Source organism: Mixophyes fleayi, chromosome 6, assembly GCF_038048845.1.
Source record: "Mixophyes fleayi isolate aMixFle1 chromosome 6, aMixFle1.hap1, whole genome shotgun sequence".
Lineage (NCBI taxonomy): Eukaryota > Metazoa > Chordata > Amphibia > Anura > Limnodynastidae > Mixophyes > Mixophyes fleayi.
In genome coordinates, this window is record NC_134407.1 from 117285820 (window position 1) to 117306596 (window position 20777).

Genomic DNA, 20777 nt, shown 5'->3' on the forward strand with positions numbered 1-20777 from the left:
GGTGGCGCTGCAGCTTGGTTTTTATTTTTTCCACACACAGACAGACTAACACATGCCACTAGACATTTATATTATAAATTGTAATTTTCTTAGTTTGTATATTTCATTTGATTCCTCATGAGTTATAAATCTTTGTCTTGTTCATTTATGTTTATGAGAGGTCCATTGATTTCATTATTACTTTAATATTATTGTGATAACATTACAATTATAGTCGCATTCCCTGTTTTTTTTAATACACGTGATTTTTTACATGTTTAGGTAATATACATCTTATTCTCCTTATCCAATTAGCCATTGATTGGCCTCTACCTGAATAAATAACTTCCAGTTTTCCGAGATCAGATATTCTTCTCCTTCTGATGAAAGTGCTTTGGAGCACTAAAAAGCATCAAGAACTTCAATTACTCTATCTGTGAGCTTGCTTTATACTGAAGACTTCATTTCTATTGCTGGCAACACTCCTCTCTTCCTCTTCGGTTGTTTATCATGACAACTCAAGCACTGAAACACAGGATTCACACAAGTGGGAGCTGTCAGTACAATGTGGATACAGTAATCATACCCACCCCCCTCTCTCTTTACTTGTCCAGTGGTGGGACACCCATGTATGGCAGGCTAACAGAGGGTTCTACATATAGCCGAAATACCGGTAAAGCCCCATCTGCAATAGTTCCATCCTTTACAACGCAGTTGTGTGCTACAGTGTTCCGCCTGACTTGCTCATTTACCAACACTGCACAGGATTCCGCAGATACACGATTACATTTGATAATACCATTTGATCCATCAATGCAGCTCCTTCACTTCAACCAATTGAGTGATAGTATGTACGTAATGCAATGCTCATCTGAGGTTTCTATATTCATCCTGATCGTAATAAAACTGTGAGTAGCCGGCTTCAGTGACTTTCAACTATCTCTATTTTCATATATGAACTCATCACCAAGAAGTTCACTTATTGGCTCCATTCATTATTTTTTTGCAAGTTTCACAAATTTCATTGGCTGATTAACATGAGCATTTGAACTTTTGGCTATTGACTATATATGTTGATATTATATCTGCCATTATTGGATATATATGCTATTAGCTTGTTATTATTTTATTGTTAATTATTATATTTTTAATGTATATGTTTTTTTCTGTGGATTAATAAATGTAGTTATATGTTTTATTTAATAGTGAATGCGACTCTCAATTCATTACCTTTTTCAATAGTATTATATTTTTGATAATAGTTTAGCGCAGACACTCTTTTTTACATTTGTACAGTCATATAGATCCAGTGTAAATAATCTCCCAGCCGTGTCTGCAGCGGCGATGTGTGTTCAGCAGGAGCTGCCTAGTGGTCATGTGACTGCACTGCTCTGCTGTCTGTGCAGCTCGATCAGTAAGTCTATACTGTAACAAAGGAAGGCATTTATCTGACAAGATGCAAAGAAAACAAACAAGCAGAGTAAGACATTGGCGCAGTTATGCACCTAGATTCAGGTTAAACCAAGTAAAGACTTATGTGTAGTTTAAAGTTGGTTAATTTACATGATTTGAAAGCTGCTTCCTCTCAGCAAACAGACAGGGTGTGTCTGTTAGTTCAAACAGAGCCAGTGGTGGGCGTTTTCTCTTAAAGAGAAGATGGGTGTGTCACCTGTCCATCAAGCTAAGGCTGCGGGAGGAGTATCAGGTATAAAAGCTTGTTTGTGTCATTTGTTCACGGAGACCAACACTGGGGAAGCTGGCTGGTCTTGAGAGACAGAGCTGGTCTATGTATAGCTAGCGTTTAGGGTCTCCATAATTGCTGTGAAAGTATACGGTGTCAAAACATTTACCTGTCACTCACCGGACCGTGAGTGCCTCTACGCTGGTGCGTGGCTCCCTAGCCCTCCTGCCGGCACCTGTCCTAAACCGCGGCCGTCCGCCATCCTGATGGACTGCGCATGCGCAGCACCCAAGAACTCTTGTGACTGTTGCTTTTAATCTAATTGGTTGATCAGGCAACTTTCCCTATTTAAGGCACCTGTGCTCATTACCTCATTGCCTGATCTTGAGTCTCATTCCCTGTGAGTCTCTGAAGGTGTCTCCTGTGTTCTACTAGTGTCTTCAGTTTCCTGCTGATTCCTGTTCTACTCATCGCTGGTCTCCATACCCGCTACTGTCTCCTGTGTACTACTAGTGTCTTCAGTTCATGTGGATTCCCTGTGCTACTCATCGCTGGTTTCCATACCTGCTACAGTCTCCTGTTTCCTGCCTGTGTCCTCAACTGGACTCTGATTACCGGATCTACTCACCTGTGGTTCCTACACTCGTCTCTGCCGTTCAGCATCTCTGCAGTTCCTGCATCTTCCTGTGGACAGACTGTTCTACTGAATAGCGGTATGCCTATCTGTTATTGACTTTCTACGTTTACTCTGCATGTCCGCTAGGACAAGTTTCCACTCTCAGCAGCGGTATCCATACCCGCTATAGACTGTTATTGTTACGCTGCATATCTGTTTGGAATTAACCGTACCACTCAGTCGTTATATGCATAATTGTGATTGACTATCCTTTATTGGCCTGCATATCTGTGCTGAGCAAGTCTCTACCAAGCAGCGCCACACATACCATTATAGACTTTGCTGGATACGCTGCATATCTATTGGGATCAAGTTCCTCTGTGCTCTCAGTGTCTGCATCCTATTATCCTTTGTATGCCTCCACTCATCGACACCTGTACACATCCTCACCTATTAAGCAGTGGTACAACTTGCTGTACGCAGACCACTGACTCCCCGCTACCTACCTGCACCTGGACAAGTCTTCTCACCATAGCAGTGGTACAACTTGCTGTACGCAGACCACTGACTTCCCCGCTACCTACCTGCACCTGGACAAGTCTTCTCACCATAGCAGTGGTACAACTTGCTGTACGCAGACCACTGACTTCCCTACTACCTCCACGCATCTGCTCACGTCCATCCTGATCTCCGTGTTCAAATCTGCCTTTCCACAATATCAGCTAGTCGCTGATTCACTGACCAAGATTGCTGCAAGTCACTGACTTTCCTATTCTTTATTGGCATTCTCTCTCCATTTGCTGTGATATATGTTCCACTAGTCACCCTGCTACCAGAGGACCGTTGAGTTAACTTCACTACTCTGGTAAGCCCAGTCATCTGGTGAATTCCTGGGCAAGACTCCTAGTGCCCGTGACATTACCATCCTGACAGTAAAGCTACATAAAAAGGAAGAAGTTGTTTGCGTGTGCTTCAGCAGTAGTGGGCTCTTGCCACAATACAGTATAGCCAGCTATAACAGTGCTGGTATAATAAAGTAACCAAGTGTTGTAGGTAATGAAAATAGAGTCCGATACAGCACTCAAACATAGTTCAGATATCCATTAGTGTAATGTACTTACCCCTACGCGTTTCGCCCGTCAGTGCAAAAGGACTTCCTTAGGAATTATTTAACCAAGTGGAAATGCAGGTTTATAAGGTCTTCTAACCTTCCGCAGTGGTAGATAATTATCAATTAATACGGATATTTGCACCCGCCAGCCAATTGTGGTACGTTTTAAAACTGACCTCTCCATCGTTCCCTCTAGCAAGCGCTGCAGCTGCCACCTTCTTGGCCTTTTCAGTAATGGTGAACATATCCATATACCGCCCGTTAGAAATCTTGTCCCTTACTGAAACCCTAATTCCACTAAAAAGGGCCCACAGGAGGAGTCAAGCTGAAGAAGCGAATCCTAGGGTTCGTACAGTTTTGCACTACTTCAGGCAGGGCGCGGAGTCTAACGAGGAGACGTGTTCACCAGGAACCGCCGCAAAGCAGTATGGTCTTAGCTGCGTCTGACTCGCAAGTCGCAGCCCCCACCAGGAGTACTGAACGGAAGCCCTTGGGAAGGCTTACGGAGACAGAATCGAAGGCGAATAGTCAGCGGCCCTAATAGATAGCTAGCCCCTCGGGAACAGGAGGTGGAGCGTCAGCTCTGCAGTCTAGCCGGTTACCACACCGACAGGGAGTGGAGCGGATCAGCCTAGAACAACAGTAGAGGGTCAGCTCTTCAGACAACGGAATAGTAGTAGTAGCTGCGGGTAGAGCATCAGCTCTGCAGGCACAGGAGAAATAGATGCAGCGGATGGAGCGTCAGCTCTTTAGGCAAACAGATACCACAGATGAAGCATCAGCTCTTTAGGCAAACAGATACCACGGATAGAGCGTCAGTTCTTTAGGCAAAACAGATAACACGGATGAAGCGTCAGCTCTTTAGACAATAGAGTAACAGATGCCACAGGACACACAGGGAAGCCACTTCTTATCATCAGGGAATGACTCAAAGAACAGGCACCTTAGGTAAGGAGGAAGTGCCTTTTAAACTAAGTGCGATTAGGATCCACCAATGAGAGAGGAACAGGGGTTTTAAAGAAGCCGGTAGGTCTGCGCATACGCAGACCCAATTTCAATATGGTGGCGCCCAGGACGGAGCTGAGCGCCAAAGACAGATAAGTCTGCCGGGTGTCGGGTGCGCTGCCCGATCACCCAGCGTGTGACAGGCAGTACTCTCACAGCCAATCATCTCATTCCCAGTGATCCTTCCAACCGCCCCCTCCCCGAGCCGACAAGGGAAGCTCCTGCTCTGCCAAAAAATACTTTTGCAGTGACTTAACTAACTTACTAGGGGAGGTGCCAGAATCAGCGGAATCAGTGCTAGAGCTGCGGCAGTCAGGTAAATCAAGCAAGACATGACATCATGCTAACCCATCCAAACAGAATCACCATCAGAGCTGGAAACAGACACTGGACCCTCCACAACAGCATCCGACAGAAAACGTCCACCACGATCGGCGTGCCCATTAGGAGCCACATCCCGGACTGTGGAGAAATCTGCCGAAAGAGATCGGGTACTGCCAGCGTCACTGAAAGAGAGAGGTTTCCCCTAGCGCACAAATATGTATTAAGTGAGTTAAACTCAATTTAATAATGACATAAACTGTATTGGTTACATATAATGTAAGGTTGCAACCTGTATATACAAACATGTCATAAAAAACAGGCATATAGAGACATAATCGTCACACGGCTCAAACCTATATAATCAGCAATAGTCCTATATAATTGGACACAAAAGTCCCAGGTAGCTGGTTAGGTAAAGTAAGTCCCAATATCCAAGATGAATACAAAAGGTTAATAAGTTCACAGTCTCTAGAAAGACAAACTGGCCCTGTTTTCCATCAGAAACCGGATAAATGGAGTGTATTTCAGCACATTATAGTAAATGAGGGTTGGCTCGATTGTCCTAGAGCTGCAGCAGAGTTGAGATACTCCCAATATGCATCGATGTAGCAAGCAATATAATGGGAATGCAGTCTGCTTCAAAAAGTGTGGATAGGTGTCACTTACCCCTATGGGGTTAAATCGCTGCTACGTCCTCCTGAAATAATCTCCGGATGCCGACGGTAGCTGGAGCCTCCAAACAATGGTGTAGTCGCGTCCGCGGCTAACATCCAGTGGCGCATGCGCATGCGACTTAGAGGTAATAGTAGAGGGACGGGCGCTGTTCCAGACTCGGTACTGACGTTACAGGCAGAGTTTCGGATAGCAGCTGTCCTCTTGTTTCCCTATGCGTTTCGCTTACTGCTTCTTCAGGGAAGATAAGTCGTGCCAGCGTCACTGTAAAGACACTACCGCTAGAACCGGAACATGACAAACCAGAATGCACCCTAGCGGGCCTGCTCTTGTTGAGGGAAAGCATAGTGTCTGACATCGGCCCTGTGCTGCTGGAAGCAACGTGAGAAGGCCAGTCCACTGCGTTGGTCCCGCAGGAGGCAGGATAGGCAGATAATTGCGGCTCGACCCCACTGGAGTAACTAGGCAAGGCCATCTCTGGGGATCCATGTGCCACTAAAGAAAGGACCCGGCCATCCGCCTCCCAGATCCAGAAACATTCATCTCAACCCACAGGAGTCACAGCCAGCCTCCCCACAAGGCCAGAGGCGCAGGATCTAGGCAACCTTCTCAGCCTCACAAGGAGGTGGAGGGCAGGGGCAGGTATCTCGCCCTGTCTCACTTTCCGGATCACTCCAGCATCCCTGGAAGCCCCATCTAGCATTGGTGTCATTGGGAAGTGGGGGCCACAGCACTCCCCCCAGCTACAGTCATGCCAGGGGGCTTTGTACTCCTTATTACAGCATTGGTGTCAGTGGGTTGCTGGGGAGGCATTCTCACTGCCTGCCAGCTCCCCAAATGATTCTTAGCACTGCGGCGCCAGCCGGGGCTGAGCCACATCCCAGGATAAGCTGACGTAACTACCAGTGTGCCTGAAATAATGGCCAGCACTTCCAGCACTGCGCGTGCCAGGTGGAGAAATAATCTTCAGCTTTGGCTCACACTGCAGGTCCCAAAACTCAGCCACTCTCCCTCTTCACAAGAGAGTGGCAGGTGCAGCCCCGGAGAAAAGCCGCAGCACTGCAGGGCTAGGGGGACTGTGATGTGGGTACAAAATCAATGCCTGACTCCATGAGAGTGTCAATAGGATTCTCCCTAGTAGCAGTGTGGGCTGTGGGGATGTAAAGGGGGGTGGGAGGTATTAAACAAACAGGCAGGGTAGAAGTTGGCAAGGGGGGATGGGAGGTAGAGGACAACACAGCAGAGCAAATAAAGTACAAAATATAAAACATTAAAATGTCCATAAAAGAAAGGGGAGAACAATGAAAAAAGCCAAGGGAATGGCAGTAAAAAAGGAAAATAGGGCAACACCAGCCCAGACAAAGAAAAAATCAAAAAGCAATGTCCTATCCTATAGATATATATGCTTTGTCTGTTTGTTAATACCTAGCCTGGTCTTTTACTATGTGGAAAGCACTGTGGAATATGCTGGTTCGATAGAAATTAATGTTTATCAGTAAATAAATAAATATGCTAGCCACAAAAGGTAGGTCAGTTGACTTTTATGATTTGGGGTCAATCGAAATCTGTGTATGTAACTGGAAAATATGGAATTAAGCGCACAGATACTATTAGCGATGATGTCTTCATGCCAGGCATTGGGTAAAATTGAATTTAGTTCTTGTTTAAAGATATTCTTAGGATTCATTGGTATATGTTGTGACAGGGTGACAAACTGCCATATCTCAGAAAAGGGTTAACCTCCAGGAAGTCAGGGAGAAAACCCATTCCTCATAAGTGAGGAGTTTGGCCCAATTTAAATTCAGTTTAGTCTTGGCTGTTGGTTAGGGTGGAAATCTCACACCTATGCGCTGAAGGAGCCAATACATCCTAAACTGTGCATTAATTTGGTTTGCTGTTCACCTGTATTGTTGTTTTGTGCTGTGGATCCTCACAATAAAGCTCCTGTTTGACCCCGACTCAAGATGTTGGCTGGTGACTTATTGTTAAACCACTACAGATTTCTATCTTTATTTTTATTATTCAATTGTCTAAAAGCCTTCTGTTTCTATAACTTGTAAAATCACATTATGTTGCTCATCCTTATCTGCACCTGTTGTTTGTGATAGCTGCTCCACATTATGTTCACAATGGTGCAATTTGCAGTTTACATATCAAACATAGGTTATGAAGAGTGTATGTATAGGAACTACTATTTCTCTTTCATCCATCTGGGGGACACTGCTAACCATGGGGTAGAGTAGTGTAGGGAGGAGTCTGGCACCCAAATAGTTAATCTTTTGCTGCTGACAGGCATATCCTCCTGCCCCTTCCCCACAGAACTCAGTTTAAAGTAGGTGCCCTAGGAGTATGGGCTGAAGTTTGGAGAGCTGCACAGTGAACTGAGATCACTGGGTTTAGGCTTTTTTGTTTTTAGCTGTTGACATAGTGCACGAGTGGCTCTGTAAGACAGAGTGCACTTGTGAGCAGAGAAGGACTGTACAGCGGGGGAGCCGTGGCACCCGCTGACAGGTTGGAAACAGTGAGACTTCTCGCAGTGTGAGATGTGCTATCACACTGCTAGCAGAGTGAGGCGCTGCCACATGCAGTAAGCGCCGGTGCTCTTGCCGTCCCCAGGGCCATGGAATATACCAAGTCCCCTCCTCAAGGAAAAAGGAGGGGTAACTTGAGCCAATGGTCGCGCTATTCAGCGCTTTGCAGAGGGGAACAGAGGAGCGGATAGCAGCGATTCCACTCACAGGAAGTGTGTGGAAATTGCTGTCAGTCTGCACAGGAGAAACAGAGATATCCAGGGAGGGGGAAGTTAGAAAAAACCTCCCCCGCTGAGTGAGCAGGTGGAAGGTTCCTACAAATTACAAAGGAAGGAAGGACACAGCACAGCTGCTGGCAAACATCTTCCTGCTAAGTATCATTTATTTTCTCTATATTGCATGGATAGAGAAGTATAATTGTTATGGGCATATATATTAAGTAGAGCCTGTATAAAACAACAAAATTTTGCTCTCCTGTGTTGATTCAGAAATGCTGTAATGTGTTAAGACATAATTAGTTAGTATTTCTGATAACTATATATATATATATATATATATATATATATATATATATATATATAATACACATTGTCTGGTTGTTTGTGGCTTTGTTTTTTCTCCCAATAATGGCTGATAAAAGTAAAGCAACACGTGCCAAACATATGATCTGTTCAAAGTGTAATGTTAAATTAACTAGTGAACGTCTGGATCAGGGGCTTTGTGCTGGTTGTGCTGTGACACCTGTAATATTGCAGCCCAAAGACAGCCCCATTAAAAAACAGGGGACAGAGCCTTCAGAGTGAATGGCAACCTTTTCACAGGGGGGTTAATACCCTTGTGAACCTGTTATCTAAACCAGCAGAAATAAAAAAGATCCCAGTGGTGGCTATGAGACTTCCATATACCTCTGAGATACAACCCCCAGTTAAGAGGGGAAATGAGTAGTTACATTACCTCCAGAGGTTGTACAATTTCCTTCCCCAGCACTGCAAGAGTCACCCCACAGCGGGGAGGCGGGATGGTTGACAGTGGCTAGAGGTCTTGACCGACTAAACCAATTGATGGAAAATCCTAGACATATTCGTAGTTATAAAAGACATAGATCAGCTAATACGCTGTTGTCTCTGTCTGATTCAGAGGGATCCTCGGTGGAGGAAGGTGAATTGTTAGAGGATTCTGATCTTTCATTAATAGAATCAGAAGGAAGCCCCAGGCACCAGGGTATGGACGATCTGGTAAAAGCAGTACGTCAGACCTTGGGGTTTATTGAAATAGAGGAGACGAGGTCCTTGGACCGGTCTCTCTTTAAGAAGGCTTCTAAACAGGTGGTCAGGTTCCCTCCCTCAGCAGAGCTGAGAGATATTGCAGAGGCCTCTTAGAAGCATCCGGACAAGAGGTTCACTGTGCCTAGAAAATTTGGTTCATTATATCCTTTACAAGAGGAGGACATGACCAAATGGGAACAGGTGGCGAGAGTAGATGCGCCTGTGGCGAGACTGGTTCGCCAGACCACGCTACCCGTACCAGGAATGGCAGCCCTACAGGATTCGACTGATCGTAAGTTGGAAACTTTTTTGAAATCGGTCTTTACGGCTGCTGGTACAAACTTCAGACCGGCATTATCTTCGGCCTGGGTAGCAAGGGCTATGGAAGCCTGGGCTGGGCAGTTAGAGTCCGCATTACAGGATTCGGAACTGCTCCCCCTGGCCATGCACCTTAAGGAGGCGGCAGCTTATATATATATGAGGCGGCCCAGAATTCAGCCTCCATATCATCTTCTTTTTCTGCTACAGCAGTAGCAGCAAGAAGAACATTATGGTTAAGAGCCTGGGATTCAGATTTGGAGTCAAAAAGATCATTAGAATCCATTCCGTATACTATATTTGGTCCAGAGTTGCACTCCTGGATCTCACAGGCCTCGGGGGGGTAGGAGTACGTCCTTGCCTGTGAATGCTCCTAGACCCAGAGTTCCAAGGTTTAGTTCTTTTAGACAGCCTTTTCACGGTGGCGCGTCTGGCAGAGGCCAAACAGTCAGGTCAAGGGCTGCTGGAGGTAGGAGACAGTCGCTTAGAGGAAGGTCATCCTTGTCCTCCACGGCAGCAAGGTCCTTTTCCGCCAAGCTGCCGGATAGACCGACAGCATGACTACCACCCTCCTCTGATAACAGAGGGTGGGGTGGGAGGACGACTGCTGGGGTTTGCCCAGCAGTGGACAGAGTCCTCAGCGGACAGGTGGGTTCAGGGGACCATGAAAAGAGGTTACATGATAGAGTTGGTGGAGCCTGCTCCACACAGGTTCTTTGTAACCAGTTTACCCCGCTGTCCTCAAAAAAGACAGGCAATGCTCTCTTCTGTCGAGTTGCTTCTTTTAAAGAAGGTTATTGTACAGGTTCCGGAGTACCAAAGAAGGGAGGGGTTTTAATCAAACCCCCTGGCAAACCCCTGGTAGGTGGCTTGTTGCCATCTACTGCCTCGACTCTCCACGCCGCCATCACCTCCTGCCTCTGTCTCCTGATGCCTCCTGCTCCGGTCCCCTCAGCCAGCCTCCTGATGCCTCCCTGGCCCGGTCTCCTCAGCCAGCCTCCTGTCATCCTGATGCCTCCTGGTTTCCCGCTCCTCCAGCCCTGCCTGACTTCATTGGAATTCCACGTGCCGCTCCCTGATCTGGACCTTTTCCGCCTGCTCTGGACTCTGTGGATCTCTTTGGACCTCCTCCCTGCTCTGGATCTTCTCCTGCATGGTGCTCCACTGTGATCCACCCACCGCTGACCCCTGTACCTGTGGACTCTCATCCCGGTCCTCCTGCTCCCGTGGGCACCCATCCTGGACATTCTGCTCCCGTGGACACTCATGATCCGGATGTACTGGTGATCACTCTGCTCTCCTGATTGTCTGCTTCTCTGACTGTTATTGCACTATTTTTCAGCTGCACATGACTGTTTTGCTCTGATTATCCGTTTGCTCTGCCTTCTCATTCCCCACTATTGCTGTACCTTATTGCTTTAATCGGTCACTTATTATTATTGTTATTGTTCCCCATCCACTGTTCTATATTCATTGTTCCCCATCCACTGCGCTTCATAGTACCTGTACATTAGCCTCCTCTTCTGAGTGCACCTCACCTCTCCCCCCTCACTCTGTCCCCTCCTCTCTCCTGTGTCGCTCCCTACTCCCCTGTGTTGCTCCCTGCCCCACAGTCTCCCGCCATGCCGCCCCGCTCAGCTCCTATACCCATCCACTCTCCTCGCCACTTTCATGGTCCCACCTCTCATTGTCCCATCTCTCACCCCCCCCCTCGCTCCATCAACCCTGATAATCTTATCTACATCTCCCCTCTTCCCTCCCTCCCCTTCTCATGTGCCCTCTGGAACGCCAGGTCCATCCGAAACAAACTCCCCTCCATCCATGACCTCTTCATCTCCAACTCTCTTAACCTCCTCGCCATCACTGAAACCTGGCTCTCCTCTTCTGACACCGTCTCACCTGCTGCTCTCTCCTACGGGGGTCTCTCCTTCACCCACTCCACCAGACCTGACGAACGTCCAGGAGGCGGAGTGGGCCTCCTCCTATCCCATACCTGCACCTTTCGGGTCATTCCCACTATACCTTCACTCTCTTTCTCCTCATTTGAAGTACACTCCATCCGTCTCTTCTCCCCCATCCACCTCCGCGTCTCTGTCATCTACCGTCCCCCTGGCCCCACCTCCCATTTCCTTGACAACTTCGCTGCCTGGCTCCCTCACCACCTTTCCTCTGACCTTCCCTCCATCATTCTTGGTGACTTTAACATCCCCATTGACAACTGCTCTGACCCTGCCACCATCAAACTTCTCTCCCTTCTCTCTAGGCCTCACTCAGTGGACCTCTTCCCCCACCCACTGTCTTGGTCACTCCCTGGACCTCATCTTCTCTCATCTCTGCGATCTTTCTGACTTCTCCAACTCTCCCTTCCCACTCTCCGACCACTATCTCCTCTCCTTTACTCTGTCCTCCTCCCAGGCTCCCACCTCGCCAAAATCTACCTTCACTAGGCGCAACCTTGATGCCATTAACCCCGCCTTATTCTCCTCCTCTTTCGATACTCTCCTTTCACCTCTTCCCTCCCTGGCCTGCCCTGACCAGGCGTCCTCTCTCTACAACCTCTCCCTCATTACTGCCCTGGATGCTGTCGCCCCGGCCTCCTCTGTCCGCCAGCGACGCCTCATTCCCCAACCCTGTCACTCCAAACTCACCCGCTTCCTCCAGAAGTGCTCTCGCACTGCTGAACGCCTCTGGAGGTAATCTCGCTCCCTGGCCGACTTCCTTCACTTTAAATTTATCCTCACCTCATTCTGCTCCGCTCTCTCCCTTGCTAAAAAATCCTTCTTTAGGTCCCTCATCTCTTCTCAGTCCTCCAACCCCCGCCGCCTCTTTGCCACCTTCAACTCCCTCCTCTCTCCACCCCCCCTCCTATCCCGACTTCCCTCTCAGCTTCTGACTTCGCCACATTTTTCTCTTCCAAAATCGAGGCCATCAGACTGAACATCTCCTCCTCCCATCCCCCTCCATCCTCCCTTTTCCCCTCACCTCCCCCAACAACCAACTCTGGTGCTCCTTCTGTCCCACTTCAGGTGAAGAAGTTCGCTCACTTATTCTATCCTCTCCACCCTCTACCTGTCCTCTCGATCCTATCCCCTCTCGCCTCCTCCGCTCGCTCTCTCCCACTGCCTGCTCTTACCTAGCCCACCTCTTCAACCTATCACTCTCCTCTGGCGTAGTCCCCTCCTCATTTAAACACGCTCTCATCTCTCCCATCCTCAAAAAACCCAATCTTGACCCCAACTCTCCTGCTAACTATCGCTCTATCTCACTTCTCCCCTTTGCCTCTAAACTACTTGAGAGGATTGTCTGCAGCCGCCTCACCAGACACCTCTCGGACTATTCCCTCCTCAACCCTCTCCAATCTGGTTTCCGCCCCCTGCACTCCACCGAAACTGCCCTGGCCAAAGTTACCAATGATCTACTTTTAGCCTAATCCAAGGGTCACTTCTCCCTACTCATCCTCCTCGACCTTTCTGCGGGCTTTGACACCGTAGACCACCCCCTCCTGCTACAAACCCTCCTCTCTCTTGGCTTATCTGGGTCTGTCCTCGCCTGGTTCACCTCATACCTCGCTAACCGCTCCTTCTCTGTATCCACTTCTGGCTCCTCCTCCACCCCCTCCCCTCTTCCTGTCGGAGTCCCTCAGGGCTCTGTTCTCGGCCCTCTACTCTTTTCACTCTATACCTCCTCCCTTGGTGCTCTCATCTCCTCCTTCGGTCTTCAGTATCACCTTTATGCCGATGACATCCAACTCTACACCTCCTCGCCTGATCTCTCCCCCACCCTCCTCTCTCGTGTATCCGACTGCCTCTCTGCCATCTCCTCCTGGATGTCCTCCCGCTTTCTCAAAATTAACATCTCTAAAACTGAACTCATTATCTTTCCTCCCCCCAGGCTCCCCTCCCACCACGACCTCTCTATCACCATCAACAGCACCACCATCTTTGCTGCCTGGGCGTTACCTTCGACTCCTCTCTCTCTTTTGCACCCCACATTCAATCCCTCGCCTAAGCCTGTCGCTTCCAGCTTCGCAATGTGTCCCGCATCCGGCCCTTCCTCTCTCAGGATGCCAGCAAAATCATCATCCACGCACTCATTATCTCCCGCCTCGATTATTGCAACCTCCTCCTATCTGGCCTCCCCCTCTGCCACCTTGCCCCCCTCCGCTCTATTCTCAATGCGTCTGCAAGACTCATCTTCCTCTCTCGCCGCTCCTCCTCCGCATCCCCCCTCTGCCTTGCCATTCACTGGCTCCCCATCCCCTACAGAATCCTTTTCAAACTCCTGACCACCACGTTCAAGGCTCTTTCCCAGTCCACTCCCCCCTATATCTCTAACCTCCTCTCCATTCACACTCCTGCCCGCTCCCTGCGCTCGGCCAATGACCGTTGCCTCTCCTCCACCCTGGTCACCTCTTCCCACTCAAGAATCCAGGACTTCTCTCGTGCAGCCCCCCTTAACAGGAACAACCTCCGTCGCTCCATCCGTCTCTCTCCCAATCTAAGCTCCTTCAAACGAGCACTTAAAACTCACCTCTTCCTTAAAGCCTACCATCCTTCCACCTAACCCATATTCCCCCCTCTCCTCCCGGCCCCTTCTCCCTCCCATATGCATCAACTGACTCCCTTTGTGCCTGAGTCTTGTTTACCCTCCCTTAGGATGTAAGCTCACTTGAGCAGGGCCCTCTTCCCTCCTGTATCCATACCTGTTCTTCTGCTCCGTCCTTACTGCATTAGCCTGCCTGGAGCCTCTGAAGTTTGGTATTTATTGTTTATTGTTCAGTAATGTCTTACCCTGTATAGTCTACTGTTTTGTACAGTGTACGGCGCTGCGGAACCCTTGTGGCGCCAAACAAATAAAGGATAATAATAATAATTCTTGGTACAGAAACCGGGCGGTTCATTCAGACCAGTGCTGAACCTCAAGCAGCTAAATCTGCATCTGAGAGTAGATTCTTTCAGGATGGAATCCCTAAAATTTGTCATAGATGGTCTGGAGGCAGGCCAGTTCATGGCATCAATAGACATCAAAGATACCTATCTTCATGTGCCGATCTGGGAGGGGCATCAGCCGCTTCTCAGATTCACGGTAGGCTCAGCTCACTATCAGTTCAGAGCTCTTCCGTTCGGGCTTGCCACAGCCCCAAGAGTATTCACAAAGATTATGGTGATTATGGCAGCACTCCTTCACTCCAAAGGGGTGCAGATTGTACCTTATTTGGACGATCTTCTAATCAAGGCCTCAACGGTTCAGTTGTTGGAACAACATATTCGCCTTATGGTGAGGGTGCTGGAACAGCGCGGTTGGCTCCTGAATGTAACAAAGTCACAAAGGATCCCTTGTCAGAGAATGAAATTTTTGGGACTAATAATGGACACTGCAGACAGCAGAGTTTTTCTTCCAGAGGACAAGATAAGGTCCTTGATGGAGTGGACAGACAGGGTTCTGTCACACAGGAGGCTGTCAGTACTCATGTGTATGAAGCTGCTAGGAAAGATGGTGGTATCTTTCGAGATGCTGCTATACGGAAGGATCCACTCCAGATGTCTTCAATGGGACATTCTGAGGAAGTGGTCGGGGTCCTTCCTCTGTTTGGTTCGCCAGTGGATGAGGTTATCTCTAGAGACGAGAAAATCCCTCAGCTGGTTGTTGTTAAAGAACAACCTAATAAAGGGCAGATCCTTTTTCCCGTGGGCCTGGATCTTCGTATCCACAGACGCCAATCTGAGTGGTTGGGGGGCAGTGGTCCTTCACCTAAGGATGCAGGGTCTGTGGTCAGAAAGACAGTCGGTTCTTCCCATAAATGTGCTGGAACTTATGGCCATCCTGAAAGCACTGCAGAGGTTTCAGGGTGTGTTACAGGGAAGCTCCAGCCTGGCCATTAAGGGTATGGTTCCCAGAGATTCTTTGGTAGCAGTAGGTCAAGGGGTTTGGTTGCCACTTCGAAGAGATCTGCTGACCCAGGGACTGTTCTTACATCAGGGTCTAGACCGGCTGAATTTAATGGCATGGCTTTTGAATCCAGTCTGTGGAGAGCCAGAGGGTTCTCTGTGAGTGTAGTAGACACTCTCCTAAGAGCCAGGAAGCCAGTTTCAGCTAGGATTTATCACCGCATCTGGCATGTGTATATAAGGTGGTGTAAAAAAGAAATCTTACAATTCAAAATCCTTTTGTCTGGCTAGATTTCTAGCTTTTTTGCAGGGTGGCTTGGATGCGGGTCTCCGGTTGGGAACCTTAAAGATTCAGGTGTCAGCATTGTCAGTGTATTTTCACTGGCGGAGATTCCGGATGTTAGAATTTTTTTGCAGGGAGTGCTTCACATTCAGCCACCCTACGTGCATCCTACGGATCCTTGGGATCTTAATTTGGTCCTGGACATATTGCAGGAGCCTTAATTCGAACCACTTCGCTCAGTGGAATTGCGGTTCTTGACTTAGAAGGCAGTTTTCCTGCTGGCTATTGCCTCAGCTAGGATGGTCTCTGAGCTGGGGGCCTTATCTTATAAAGAACCTTATTTGGTCTTTCATGAGGATAGGGCAGTTTAAGGACTATTCCATCCTTCCTCCCTAAGGTGGTGTCGGGTTTCCATATTAATCAGGAAAAAGTAGTTCTGGTATTCAGAGAGGATCCTCATGTTACGAGAACAAAAGGAAGTAAATCTTTAGATGTCGTTAGGGCGTTGCGGATATATGTTAAGAGAACTGCAAAGATAGGTAAGACAGATTCTCTATTTGTGTTATTGATTTCGCTAGGCGTGGATGGCCTGCGTCTAAGCAATCAATTGCTAGGTGGCTTACCCTAGCAATTAGGGAGGCTTATATCCGTACTAAGCGTCCTGTCTCGAAGCGTATTGTTGCCCATTCTATCCGTTCGGTTGGAGCGTCTTGAGCAGCGTGAAACGGGGCCTCAGCGGACCAGCTATGCAGGGCACCTACCTGGTCCTCGGTCCACACTATCACAAAATTCCACCAATTTAATGTTTTTGCGTCTGAGGACGCCTCATTTGGCCGTAGTGCTCTATGGGCGGGGCGATCAGAGCGGTCCCACCCATCAGAGAGACTGCTTTAGTAAGTCCCCATGGTTAGCAGTGTCCCCCAGATGGATGAAAGAGAAAAGAGGATTTATACTTACGATAAATTGGTTACTCTGATTCCATCTGGGGGACACTGCGTTTCCCCCCCTCTTTTCTGTGTTTTGTGTATCTTGGTTGATTGGCCTGTCCTCCTAGGGCTTTGTTAATCAAACTGAGTTCTGTGGGGAAGGGGCGGGAGGATATGCCTGTCAGCAGCAAAAGATTAACTATTTGGGTGCCAGACTCCTCCCTGCCCTACTCTAGCCCATGGTTAGCAGTGTCCCCCAGATGGAATCAGATAAACCGATTTATCGTAAGTATAAATCATCTTTTTAACAGCTAGTCAAGCCAATTCATCAGCTGTGAATGTAGTACAAAGCATCAGTTGTAGGTGTATAGCTAAACTTCATTTTTATCTCCTTCTCAATATAAGTTTTCCCAGCGTTGCTATGTTTAAACAATAGTTATTGTCTGAATAACCTGACGAATCACTAAAAGAAACCCTTCACAGTTAAAGTCCTTTTTACAGTTGCATTGTAGCCTGTCTACTGCTTTCACTATATGATATATACTTTCTTTTTATTTCAGGATCATCGGCAATTGTGAAGATGGGAGATGGTGAATCAAATCTATCTGTGAGGATCAGCAGCAACAAATATATATTAAGGTAGGAATGAACTATGCACCATTGGAGTCTCTCTGCCAAGCATATATTGGAATATTGTGGAAATGTAAAGACACACTTAAAATATATTGGAGAAATTAGAAGAATTTAGAAGGTGTGTTTTTTTTTCTTCCAATGAAGGGAACAACAGGAAAAATATGAAAATTCAAAAAAAGTCAATAAAGGTCAACACAAAGTATGCGTATGCATAATGAACAAAGGTTTCCTGAGCTACAATTTATAAATACTACTTTTTACCTCTTGCATAGCAACTACAGTTACACTTTTAATAGGAGTAGTTAAATACACAGATAGCAGTGGTTAAATACACAACGTAATAGATAGGAATAAACTGATATGCGCAGACATCCCCCCTTTGCAATGCATTGTCACACACAATCATAGCCTGACAAATAGGCCTCGGTTTATTATTATGTGGTGATAAAAAAGATTTTCAATTGCTGCTTATTTTAGCAATAGAAAATCAGTTCCCGTTGCAAATTACCAAGAACATATCTAGTAGCTGGCAACGGTAAGCAAAGTTTTAACACTTTGCCGATTCACACATGCACAGTTCACGCATGCACAGTGGAACTTGAAGCCCTGACTGGTTTCCAGTTAAACTTGTTTAAAATTAAAATCAAACATTAAAAAATTCAGTTTATAAAAAAATGCTTTATCATGACATTGCGAAAGGAGGATTGTGGCGGTACATGTATCTTGTTAAATAGGCTTCCCTATGCAAAGCACTGGAGAAACCTTAGGTAGACCCTTTATAGATAGGAAAAGGCCCGATCTCCAATGTTAGACCGTTGATAGATGGGAAGAAGCCTCTTCTCCAGTGAAAAGAGCCAAGGCAACGGCCGGACGCCTCCTGTGTAGCGCTGCGTCCCGGCAGTGCTGGAAGCCGGGCGCATGTGCGCAAATAGGTAGCCCTGTGGGCTGATTAATGAAGGGAGCTTGTCCTATTGATCTGTGTCTTGTGGGTGTGTGGCTCCAGTATTATGATTGGTGGCCACCAGTATTTAAGGCAGTGAGGTCTGCAGCCTCACTGCCGGTTATAGCTTCTGTTGCCAGTATGCTGACCTGCTCTGTGCCTTGTTTCTGTCCTTTGGATATTCTGTTGTATGACCCCTTGCCTGGATTTGGACACTGCCTGTGTTTCTTGTGACCCCAACCTCTGGCGTGTATACCGACCTTCCTGTTTGCTCGTGACTCTTGACCCCGGCTTGCTTATTGGATTTGCTGTCTGCTGCCGGCCCTTGACCCGTGCCTGGACTTCTGTCCGCTTTCCTGGGTTCTCCCTAGCCGGTACACACTTCACGACCCTCTGTCAGTCTACGGCCAAGGCGGTTCTTGCAGAGGCGCATAATAGCATGACTGCTGGACATCCTGGAATTCAGAAGACGTTCGAAATTCTTTCCCGTACTGTCTGGTGGCCATCTTTGTCTGCTGATGTTAAGACTTATGTCCTCTCATGTGAGGGTTGTGCCAGGAACAAAGTCCCCAGGTGTCGGCCTGCAGGCCAATTGGTTCCTTTGCCCATTCCTGAAAAACCATGGACACACTTATCTATGGACTTTATTGTCGATCTACCTCGCTCCGCAGGTCACAACACCATATGGGTGGTAGTAGACCGCTTCAGCAAAATGTCACATTTTTATACCGCTAACCAGGCTTCCTAGTGCTCGAGATTTGGCAGTCCTGTTCATCCAGCATATATTATGCCTTCATGGACTTCCTACTGATATAGTTTCCCAATTCATAGCACAATTCTGGAAATCCTTTTGTACCCTTCTGGGAATCAAGGTTAGTCTTTCTTTTGCATATCACCCTCAGTCTAATGGACAGACTGAGAGGGTTAACCAGTCTTTGGAACAGTTCTTACGTTGTTACACTTCGGAATTTCACGACAACTTGTCATCCTTGTTACCCTGATCAGAGTTTGCCTACAATAATTCATGTCATTCATCCACGCAAACCTCCCCCCTTCTTCTGCAATTTTGGTTTTCATCCCAGGGCCAATTCCTTGTATTCCCTCAAATCTGCTGGCATTCAGGAAATTCGTTCTACAGCTGCCAATCTTAAGGTCATCTGGAGAAAAGTGCAATCCTCTTTAAGACAGGTCTCATTTTCTGCAAAGAAATTTTCGGATTGCCACCGTACCACCTGCTCCTTCAAAGTGGGCCAGAAAGTGTGGCTTTCTACGAGAAATATTAGGCTCAGACAGCCCTGCAGGAAATTGGGTCCTAAATTCATTGGTCCGTTTCTCATTGTCAAGCAGGTTAATCCTGTGGCATTTAGGTTGAAAATTCCTGGGTCATTGAGGATCCCCAACACTTTCCATTGCTCTCTGCTCAAACCTGTACTTTATCCAAGTCAACCCCAGCTTCCAAGTTCATATGGACGGAATCGGAACAGAACTAAAAAATTGGTTATCCAGAAGGTTCTTGATTCTAAGAAGGTACAGGGCCAGGTGCACTTCCTGGTACAATGGAAGAATCGGGTGTGGAGGAGCGGTCTTGGGTGCCGCGAAGACAACTTCATGCCGCTAAACATCTTATGCGCAAATAGGCAGCCCTGTGGGCTGATTAATGAAGGGAGCTTGTCCTATTGATCTGTGTCCTGTGGGTGTGTGCAGAGCTAGGCTCTGATTGGTGACTACCAGAGTTTAAGGCAGTGAGGTCTGCAGCCTCACTGCCGGTTATAGCTTCTGTTGCCAGTCTGCTGACCTGCTCTGTGCCTTGTTTCTGTCCTTTGGATTTTCTGTTGGATTGCCCGTGTATGACCCCTTGCCGGGATTTGGACCCTGCCTGTGTTTCTTGTGACCCCGACCTCTGGCGTGTTTACCGACCTTCCTGTTTGTTCGTGACCCTTGACCTCGGCTTGCTTATTGGATTTGCTGTCTGCTGCCGGCCCTTGACCTGTGCCTGGACTTCTCTCCGCTTTCCTGGGTTCTCCCCAGCCGGTACGCACTTCACGACCCTTTGTCAGTCTGTGGCCAAGTCTGCCCCCACCACTAGGGGCTCCAGTGAACACCTGACTGGCAGAGCAGACTCCGGGTTGTGCAGTACCGGCTAGAGGGGTTCCTAACAACATGCTTCTCTGTGTGTCATGGCAATAGGGTTTCTGGGATCTGTCTCTGGACCCTTGGGACGAACTGTAGGAGAGGGCAACTCAGGACTCAGGACCTGCGTGTGTGTACCCCTGACTCTGTCTGATGTCACAAATGTCTTAGTCCCATGTCTACATGTTTTTGTATCTCTTTACAAGAAAAGAATGAGATACTGACAGAGATGAAAAGACTGAGAAATAGGAAAGCAATGAATAATAACAACAAAAAGATTTGCAGACCAACAAAACAAAGAAGCAAAGTATTTCGATTTTACAGCAAAATGACAGCTGGATTGGACACTATGGGAAAATGGTCCTATTTTTCCACTAATCCCCTTAGCTATTCACTAAACTATGACCCCCTCCCCAGTCTTCTCAAGTTTAACTGGGAGTTATGTCACCCGTCCAATCCAGTGTCGTCCATCGTT

General features: G+C 47.6%; 1 protein-coding gene across 2 annotated transcripts in view; it reads left to right on the plus strand.

Annotated features, from left to right (window-relative positions):
- RASSF4 (Ras association domain family member 4) overlaps nt 1–20777 on the plus strand; it is a 261966-nt gene that overhangs the window by 151414 nt on the left and 89775 nt on the right. For both annotated transcript variants that reach the window (XM_075217178.1, XM_075217179.1), the window contains one exon: nt 17160–17238. In XM_075217178.1, the coding sequence (XP_075073279.1) occupies nt 17160–17238 (79 nt within the window). The remainder of the gene's footprint in view (nt 1–17159; nt 17239–20777) is intronic.